Source organism: Mus caroli, chromosome 2 (assembly GCF_900094665.2).
Source record: "Mus caroli chromosome 2, CAROLI_EIJ_v1.1, whole genome shotgun sequence".
In the NCBI taxonomy this organism is placed as follows: Eukaryota; Metazoa; Chordata; class Mammalia; order Rodentia; family Muridae; genus Mus; species Mus caroli.
This window is the reverse complement of record NC_034571.1, coordinates 64,485,449-64,496,056: the sequence shown is the minus strand read 5'-3', so window position 1 is coordinate 64,496,056 and position 10,608 is coordinate 64,485,449. Positions and strand designations below refer to the sequence as shown.

The 10,608-nt window shown below is 37.4% G+C and overlaps 1 protein-coding gene across 6 annotated transcripts in view; it reads right to left on the bottom strand.

The window, feature by feature from the left end:
- Positions 1-10,608, bottom strand: part of Ubr3 (ubiquitin protein ligase E3 component n-recognin 3) — a 132,883-nt gene that overhangs the window by 62,352 nt on the left and 59,923 nt on the right. For all 6 annotated transcript variants that reach the window (XM_029473748.1, XM_029473751.1, XM_021152412.2 and 3 more), the window contains exons 12-19: positions 9,709-9,774; positions 9,527-9,616; positions 8,056-8,184; positions 7,396-7,448; positions 7,160-7,293; positions 6,565-6,650; positions 4,762-4,903; positions 1,342-1,438 (exon numbers count right to left, since the gene is read on the bottom strand). In XM_029473748.1, the coding sequence (XP_029329608.1) occupies positions 1,342-1,438; positions 4,762-4,903; positions 6,565-6,650; positions 7,160-7,293; positions 7,396-7,448; positions 8,056-8,184; positions 9,527-9,616; positions 9,709-9,774 (797 nt within the window). The remainder of the gene's footprint in view (positions 1-1,341; positions 1,439-4,761; positions 4,904-6,564; positions 6,651-7,159; positions 7,294-7,395; positions 7,449-8,055; positions 8,185-9,526; positions 9,617-9,708; positions 9,775-10,608) is intronic.

The following is a 10,608-nucleotide window of genomic DNA, read 5'->3' as shown; positions in this document are numbered from 1 at the left end:
GGAAAAAAAGCTGAACAAAGAAAAGAAAGAAGGAGAGAGAGAAAGAAAGAAAGAAAGGAAGGAAGGAAGGAAGGAAGGAAGGAAGGAAGGAAGGAAGGAAGGAAGGAAGGAAGGAAGGAAGGAAGAATATAGAAGGAAAAACATCTCCCCTCAAGGAGCAAAGAAGTAAATAAACACCCACAATCAAACGAAGTGGCACAAAAGGACAGAAAATATGAAAAAGGAAGTGGCCAAGTAAACAGAGAAAGGGGACCTCCAAGTGCCTCCTTCTGGATTCTAGACAAAGGCAGAGAGGTGATGGCCCTGTGGGCCTCTGAGCTAAGTCTGGATTTGTTGTTTTAGGGAATTTTGTTTTGTTTGTAGGACATTTCTTTGTTTTTTAAGTACAGTCTATGATGCATGCTAACGAGAACACTCATTCATTCTAGTATTTAAAAATCCTGGTGGAAAGAAAGTTTCAGGTACCCCTAACAACTATAAACACACATTAACAGCTATCTGAATATTATCTGAATAAAGACTTTCTCAAGACCAATATTGTTCCTGTAATCGGTGTTTTAAAATATTGTTGCATATAAGTAAAGTTCATTTTGCTCTATTCTCAACTGTCAAGGTGAGCAATATTTTCACCCTTTGTATAGAAATCCATCCCCTCTGATATCATACTATTTATTTTATATCTGTGCTTCCTCTACTCATTCAAAAGCAGAGGGACATAAAATCAAGTTTCAAATCTGACTGACCAAAGAGCAACTAGGTTTTTCTTTTTTTAATTTAGTAATCATATTTCATAGCATTTACTTTATCAGGTCAATAGCAAAGTTTGTTTTGTTTCTTGAACAAAGATCTCACTGTACAGCCCAGGCTGGCCTTGAACTCAAGAACTTCCTGGAGTTGCTGGGATTACAAGATGACATACTTCATCTAGCTTAATATCAAAATTTTATAAAGATCCTGAGAAAATAATCTAATTTTTTAACCTTTATTAAATTATTTATTTACATTCCAAAAGTTGCCCCTTTTCCTGGTCCCTTCTTCACAAGTTCTTCACACACACCCCACCTCTGAGAGGGTGCTTCCCCCACACACCCACCTGCCCACCCCATCTCATCCCCAGCAACATCCCTCTTCCCTGGGGCATCAAGTTTTCACAGGATTAAGAATATCCTCTGCCACCAAGGCCATTCACAGCAGACCTCTGCTACCCATGTGTCCAGGACAACCAACTAGCCCATGTATGTGTCTAAACTGTTAAATGACCATATCATGTGTTATAACTAAAACATCTCTACAGAAACCCCAATTACTCTGTAATGACACTAGTCAGCATGTTAGACTCACAATGCTGTGTATCTGTCCATTGCAGACTGCACGTCTCGGCGGTAAACGGTTCGAAGAATGACCATGACAGGATCAAACTCCTGATCCCAGACTTCAGCTATCAGACAAAAGAAAGCAGAAATAGAAATCTGTCTTCTTAGGAATAAAACCAATCTCAAATTATTTATTTTACTATTGAGAACATTTAAATTAAAAAATTGGAAGTTAAACTTACTCAATTTGCCTTAGAAAGACCTGGATGCTGTGGTCACTTTTACTCAGTTAAAAACCATACTTTTTAACATCAGGAATGTTCTCTTAGGTTCTTCAAGCCTCCACAAGCAAAAGTTTCATAACAGAAAACAATGCCTCACTATAAAGTTTAGATCACTGCTATTGGGTTTAAAGATTTTTTTTCTTATTTTCTTGGTAAGTAAGGTACATATTAGAAAAAGAGTAAATACCTTTAAAATGATTCAATTGTAAAATTACAAAACCTAAATTTAAAATATACTGGTCAGCTGATTTTCCAGGTCACTTTATAAATTGTTGCTTTCTACTTCTCAACTAAGAGTTAATCATGATTCCCCTTCCTTCTGTACAATTATGAGTTACAATCCTATTACTGTTTATATACAATTGGTTAAATACAGGATAGTTTCAAATATTAAGTTTCTATACATCATTTTCTTTTAGTATTTATGCAATTATTTTCAACATGTAATTTTAAGATGTAATATATGTGATAAATATAAAATTTATAACCTCATTAATAATCATGTTAGGTTGAAGTGACATTTTAAAAAATTAACCCACTGGGAAAAAAACAGCAAGATCCTAAGTATGAAATATTACAGATGATAACTTAGATGGAACAGATATCTAAAAGGGGGCCTGAAGGACTGGAAAGATAGCTCAGCAGTTAAAAACACAGGCTGCTCCTCTAGAGAGCCCTGGGTTCAATACCCAGCACCTACTTGATGGCTCACTCAGTTACCGTAACTCTAGTTCCAAAAGATCTGATGTCCTCTTCTGACTTCCAAAGGCACCTGACATACATGTGGCACACATCTAGCACACATATATGACAAGTATATATACATGGTAGGCAAATACTCATAAAATTCTTATAATAATTTTAAAATATGTCCCATGTGGTGGCTCATGAGACAGAAACAAAAGATCTATGTGGGTTTGAGACCAATGAAGTCTACATAGGAAGTTCCAGGCCAGGGTTACATAGTAAGATTCTGCCTCAAAAAATAATTGGTCAGCTCTGAAATCACAATACAAGTAACACTAAACAGACTAAACAATTTGTATTTATATATTCATGTGTGGCTAAAAAGAGGGAATGGAGAGAGGAAAAGTAATTATATTTTAATTTCAAAATGTTTTAAGTGGAAAATAAATAAAATACTAAGAGATGACCTGAGGATAATTTTAGAGGCAGTATCTCTTTCCCTAGGTTAATTTTTTGTTCTGAGACTGAAGAAATGGCTTAGAGAGCACTGCTAAAGAGCACTGCTCTCCAGAAGGACCCGGGTTCAATTCCCAGCACTCACATGTGAGCTCACAACTGTGTGTAACTCCAAGATCTGACACCCTTACACAAACATACATGAAGCCACAACACTAATGCACACAAAAATAAAAAAATAAAATAAAAATTTTAAAGTATTTTTTCTGTTCTCACTCCCTCTAGCAAAATCCTTACCATTTGTGAACACTGAACACAGCTTGCGCTTGTTTTAGCTTCCAGCACAGGAAACTATTGACTACGGACCTAGTCTGCCTTGAACTTTACTGTGCACAGCAACCATCTACGGAGCTTGTTTATCAAGCAGTTCCCAGACTTAACCTAATCTGGTGATGCTGAGAGCAGAGGGGCTGAGGCACTGGCTAGTGGGCAAGCCTACTAGTGAGGCTGCAGTACTTCATTAAGTAAGCCTCACACCACACAGGAACACCAATCCATTCAAGTTCATCTAGATTTCAGGAACAGCCTGTCTTTACATAATACAGATGTACTCCCCTTTCTCTTTAATGGTGTAAGTTACACCCAGATAGTGTATTATTCCTAATTAAAAATGTCACTGGAAATAATACTTTTCTTCTATCCTTTGCCAAAAACAGTATATAACTTCAAAACGCATACTGGACTTTCATTTAGAAAATAAAGGTAGAGGACCAAGCAAAGTGCACAAACTTTATTAACCCCTTCAAACACTTAAGTTTCTGTCAATCAAAATCTCACCAATTTCTCACTCTTGTCAATAAAATCATCTATAAATATAGGAGAAAAACCTTAGAAAAGCAACCACACAAGAAAAGGCTTCTGTGTCTTTAAACACAGCTGTAAGTGATACTGGCATCCTAACAGACTTTAAACTATCTCAGAATAAAATTTAGACAGTGGGCTGGGCGTGGTGGGAAATGCCATTCATCCTAGCACTTGGGAGACAGAGTAGGTAGATGTCTTTGAGTGGGAGGTCAGTTTGGTAGAAACAAGTTTCAGGACAGCCAAGGTTACATAATAAGATCTTGTCTTTGAAAAAACAATACAATGAATGAATAAATGAGAAAGAGAGGGACAAAGACAGAGAAGAGGGAAGGAGGGTAGAGAGGAGGGAGGGAGGCAAGAATGAAGAGGAAGGAAGGAAGGAAGGAAGGAAGGAAGGAAGGAAGGAAGGAAGGAAACTTTCCAACTGAATTAAGAGAGATAATAGTTTTAAAATTTATGATTCATTTATGGTTAGTGGTCACTTACAGAAATGAATTAGAGTTTCTAAAGTTGTTTTTGTAATTTAGTCATTTAACAAGGCCATAGTGTAACATAAATACTTTCTGTTATTGTTGTTTGAGACAAGGTATCTTAATTACATGGCCCTGACTGTCCTGGAACTAGCTAGACTAGGCTGGCCTTGAACTCATAGAGAGCTACCAGCCTCTACTTGCTAAATAGAATTGATATAATACTAAGAAAAACATAAATGTATAAGAAATTTGGCAGAAGAATGCCAAAACTGGATTAATACAAGATAACTATTGAGGGGGAGCCAGGGAAGGACTTGGTTTTAAAGTACAAGGACCGAAGATCCACCCAAGAGCCACTTAAAAAAGAAAGGTATGGTGGCCTGCACATATAATTCCAGAGCTGAGGAGGTGTGGACAGGCAAATCCCTGGGGCTGTCTGGCCACAATTAGCCTACTGAGGGACACTACTGACTCTAAACTAGAGTTTCAGGGAGAGACCCTGCTGCAAAGGACAAGGTGATGGCACCCGAGGAGCTAAGGCACATCCAGAGTGACCTCTGGCTTCACCCACACCCACACCTACACAAACACACACGCACACTAATAAATAAATACAAAGAACAAAAACAAAGTATTTTCTTTGGGAAACTACAGGCAAGAATACATTTCTAAATGGAGACATACCTTTGGGAGTATACATGCCTTGTTGCATAGAGCCTCCAGGTTCAAAAACAGGAGCCCTAAAGTCCGCTACAGCAGATAAAACTGATTCAAAGCTATAACTTCCAGGAATAATGCCACTTTTGGGGTTGGGATTTTCTGGGATATAATGTATGTGTCAAGAAAAAAAAACAATATTAATGACTAGCACCAGCATCAACATCTACAAATTACTCAGTTCAAATTCATTTTACCAAAATAGAAAATGACTGGCTGTAATGTATGATGTTGGCCACAAGAGGGTGACATAACAGTTCAGTATGAACCTTATTGTGGTTTTAAATATATGAGCCAAACAAATTATATGAGGTGGCCCTAAGTATACTTTCCCCAAAATAAATTGATCAAATTCCATTAAATGAGAGTAAAACAATTTCAATTATGTCCATTTTCATCACTGCATAAATATACTGTACTGTATATAAATGTACTGGTTCAGAAAACCAGAAAGAATATACAAAACCCAGCACAGATGTGTGGGAGTAAAGATTACTTTCCTAAAAGCAAATAAAAACAAGTAGGTTCAGACAAAGGGAAGCACCAAGCCACAAAAACTCTGTCCTAGTTCATATAAAGGCATGTAATTCTTAAACTAAATCAAATTTTAGAAAATGTTTTTGATCTGTAATAGCACTGATAGTCTACAGCTGTTTGAAGAAATAGTCAAGGAGGCTGAGGATAGCGCTCAGGCACTTGCCTGGTACATTCAAGACCCTAGGTTTAACCCGTATCACTGTGATGCGGTTGGGGCTTGCTACCAAGCAATACTGAACGGATGCTACAAAATCTTCAAGTCGTTAAGAAAACAAATATTTTCTAAATGATACCGACATACTAAATTTAGTTAGATATTTTCACCATACACTAGCACTAAGATTTTAAGGTTTCATTACCTTGCTGCTATGATCAGCCTATAATGGTAGTAATTGGCAGGCAGAAGCAGGAGGATTAAGCCAAGTTCAAGACCAGTCCCTGGTCCACACTGTAAGTTCCAGACCAAGCAGGGCTATACAGTGAGATTCTACCTCAAAAATGTCTGCATAAAAAAAATTTAATGTATTTAAGTGGGTGGGGCTGGATAGATAGTCCAGTGGGTAAAAGCAGTGACAGCTCTTGCAGAGGACCTAAGTTTGGTTCCCAATACCCACACAGTGATTCATAACCATCAACTCCAGTTCCAGGGGTTACGACACCTTCTTCTAACCTCTGCCAGGACCAGGCAGGCATGTATGTGGTGCACATAACATGCATGCATACAAATACCCATACATGTAAAATAAATACTTTTTTAATTAAAAAAAAAAACTACTACTGAATATTCAGCTCTATCCCAGGGACCATACCTCCAGTAGGTAGAGGATAATCCATAAACTTGAAAATTCTTTAAGACTGAGTCTAACAAAAACTTTGGGAATATTTAAACCCCTAATAGTGGTAATTATAACGACTCTAAGATCTATGTACTCCAGCCTCGCTACATAAGGAAAAACGACAGGGGTCCCATTTACAAAATGCCCAGCTTCCTTTCCCTAATGCTGCTATGCGAGGAGCAGGTCCTATGTGTCCAGAACTCTGAAGTCTAAGAAAATCTTCCTGAGAGACAGTGAGAGACGGCAAAGCATACAACCTGCCCTGAACACATCCCTCAGCAAACAACTTATCCTACACATTTTCAAGTTTAAAAAAAAAAATTATCTTTTAAATTGAGATATTTTTAATCTACAAATGTAATTACCACAAGCACAAAATGACACTTTTAAAGGATATGAGGTCAAGCAAAGAGCTATGTGTCCTGTCGTTCATACACAGCTGGGCCACCATCTCTGCCCTGAGAATTTCATCATCAGACATCCCTAAAAATTATAAAAAACACAATTAACCTAGAGAGAAATACATTATCAAAAAAATCACCACATGTTTTATTAAGATGTTCTACAAAATGTGAAGTGTCTTAAGAGTGAAAACCACAAAGCGCAAATTGACAGTAGAGTCTCTGCCTTTATACTGTAGCTCCTGTAAGCAAAGGATTTTCTTAAGACTATTCAAAACCTAAAACTATTAGTTGTACATGTCAAGATTTTAAAAATACATTCAAATGCCGGGCAGTTGTGGTGCACGCCTTAAATCCCAGCACTCGGGAGGCAGAGGCAGGAGAATTTCTGAGTTCGAGGCCAGCTTGGTTTACAGATTGAGTTCCAGGACAGCCAGGGCTACACAGAGAAACCCTGTCTCGAAAACAACAACAACAAAAGTACACGCAAATATATCCACATCCTTTTTCTTTTTCAATAAACAAGGTACTAGCAGGGGGCTGGGGAAGAGAAAGAAACAGTACTAATGACCGTATTTATTAGTACATTACCTAGGTGTAAACGAAGACTCAAAAGAATCACGAGGAACGTGAGAGCACCCTCTAGCATCGACCGCTCATGCTCCACATCGAGCACCATATTGTGGTGCTGAGAAGCCATGGTCAGTAAGTCCACCACCTTAAATCTACAAGAGGGAATATTGCAAATACATTTTTAGAAAATAAAGCAAAACTGAGTTAAATTCCATATACTTCCTACCTGTCTGCCTTAATAAGCACACACTTACCTTTCAAAGACAGATGATATAAAGTAGTCTGGGTCAAGTCTAGAAGCACAGACCTTTAAAAGACACAAGGAAAGTTTTATCTCTCACATTCAGCTTTGCTTTGTATTAGTCTTGCTTTTAGATTTTTCTGTATCTTCTTCTACTTCCACAAGCCATGAGCCACACAAAAAGAAAGACTCAAATACTAGTAAAAGATATTCATAATAGCTGTGGAGAGTGAATTCCAAATAATAGAAAACTTATTTAGGAACACAGCCCCACACAAGCATCCACCCACTTTACCTAACTGCCATACAATTATAGCATTTCCCCAGCCCTCAATGAATCTAAGGCTGAGCATAGCACAAGGAGGTACAGGCCCTATGCCACAAAGCCTGACAGAACTATTTAGAGTTCTTCCTCTGTTCTGTCTTGCCTTTCCTACAGAAACTCTCAAAATGGTGCTAGCCGGGGCTTTCTCCTAGCTCCTGTTTCTGCTTCCTGACTAAAACCATATGGCCGTGGCCCATATGGTACAGCATCCTTTCTCTGGGAAATATAAGTACCATATTCTTTCTCATGAGCTGACTTCTCCCATGCCCACTGTCACCTCTGAAATTAAGATACCATGCACATCGCGACACTCCCAAAGCACAGCAGCTGGCTCTCCAGCTGGCTCACCTGTAGTAAGTAAATGTCTGGGTCAATCATGGAGTTACAGAAATGAGACTGGACATAGGTCATGGCTTGTCCTTTGATTTGCAGACCATTTCTTACCCACATGTTACTGTGAATTTCAGCAAGACTAGCCTAATGAAAAAAATGAATTAGAAAATATATCATCTAAATTCAACAAAATCATATTGTATTAAGCAATCATTTAAATATTTTTACTTAATCATAATATGAGCTAAGCATTCTGCTCAGCATTAGATATTCAGTTTAAACATATTTATTTATTTATTTATTATATGTAAATATACTGTAGTGTGTCTTCAGACACTCCAGAAGAGAGCATCAGATTTCGTTACAGATGGTTGTGAGCCACCATGTGGTTGCTGAGATTTGACCTCAGGACCTTTGGAAGAGCAGTCAGCACTCTTAACCACTGAGCCATCTGGCCAGCCCAGATATTCAGTTTAAATATACTTGTTTGTTTGTTTCAGTAACTTCTTGCTTTTCCAGTGCCCCAGTTCCTTAATATCCACTTGAATGGAGGCTTGCATTTTATTAACAAATGCCTAGACCTTAATCTAGGCTTATTCCCCAACTAGCTTGTAACTCAATTATCCCATCTATGTCCTGCTACATGGCTGGTTATCTCTCCTCAGTTTTCTATACCCAACTTCCTCTAAGTCTGAATGGCAAATCTTTTTTTGTTTGTTTGTTTTGTTTTGTTTTGTTTTTCAAGAGAGGGTTTCTCTGTGTAACCCTGGCTGTCCTGGAACTCAAACTCAGAAATCTGCCTGCCTCTGCCTCCCAAGTGCTGGGATTAAAGGCGTGTGCCACCCACTGCCCAGCTAAATATACATTTTTTTGCTTTTGTTTTTAGGACAGGGCCTCAATATGGAGAGATAGAGATAGATCCTAGGCTGATGAGAAAAACCACTATGCATCTCAAATTGGCCTCTGTCCCACTAATATAGGTTTATGTTTAAATATCCAAACTAATGACTATATTTCATATAGGTCTCTTCTTTGAAGTGTATGAAAGAGCTAGTTTTCCACTATGGCTTCTGGATATATTTATAAAAACTTCAATGAAATCCTTTTGGAAAATGCAGTGCTTCCTTTTCATTCTATTTTTCCTTCAATCCCAGCCATACCAAAAACAAAAACAAAAACCATACATAATATTTAAAAGAAGTGAGCATAAAGCAAGTCTAATTGATCAAAGTCTTTAATTCAACCTAACTCAACATTCAACCTAGAAAAGCCATCTTACAAATAACTGGAAATAAAATTTTAAAAAATCTGACTAGAGAAATTATTCTTTTTCTATCAGAATTTAATTCTATCAAAAATCAGATTAGAGAAATGATTCTTACTCTATTAGAATTTGATTCTTTATGTCCAGCATTAACTAAAATCACAGGAGAACGAGTTGACCAAGAAATCCTATTCCAACTGTTTCAGAAGCCTTCATACTTACTTGAATTTGGAGTGGGTGAATCATTAGCTTCATTAACATTTCCTGATCTGGTAAAAGTGAATCCAAATCTAGTTCTTGACATTTCACAGCCTAAAAATCCATGGTTAAAAGGTTAGGAATTCAACAATCTCCCACAAATTATAAATAACACCAACAAGATAATTCCTTAAGAACAGTCTCACCTTACTCAAAAACATAGCATAGTAGCGGTGCAGTGGCAGGTGAAAAGTGACTTGGTTAGGAGCTGGCTAAAGTAAACAAAAATTCACAAGTCAAAAGATATTTAGCACAGGTTTCAAGGTTTTAAGCATTGTAAACATAGTCCCACCTACATTAATTCCTATCCTGTTTTTTAATCAATACTTACAATTTTAGAACCATAGGTTTGAAAGGATCATCTTAATAGTAACTTCTGAAGTTTCAAACACCAAAGTAGAGTAAATTCTTTTGTGTTAAAAAGTAAGTTTGAACTTAACACTATACATGTAGCTATAAAAACAGAGGCAGAGACAGATATATCTATATTCCTATCTGTGCCCCTACATTCTGCTGAGTTAACCCTGGGAAGAAAGAAGCACCCACAGCATGAGTAAACCTATGCCCAGCGCTTGCTTTCTAAGCACTGCTGTGCATTAGGAACTAACAGGTAGCTTTACAAACACAGACCCCAGGAAAAGAAGGAAAGGAATAATGAAACTGTAAAATAACCCTAAACATCTGAAGGGACAAAAAACATAGGAGTATTAAAAGGATAGATACACAAGAGAACACAAACACCAACTTGAAGGGGCTCTTACTGGCATCACATCCATACACTTATTTGAAACAATCTGAGAACCAAACACAACACAGCACTTGAACTAAACACCATGAACCCTATCATACAAAAATAAGCTAGTGAACTGCAAACTGAGGGAGAACACAGAAATATCTGCATAGTTTCAAGGTGGGTCCTCACAAAATATCTTTTTTTTTTTTTTTGTATTTGGTCAGCTTTATTTTTTTTTTAATTTTTAATATTTTTATTACATATTTTCCTCAATTACATTTCCAATGCTATCCCAAAAGTCCCCCATAGCGCC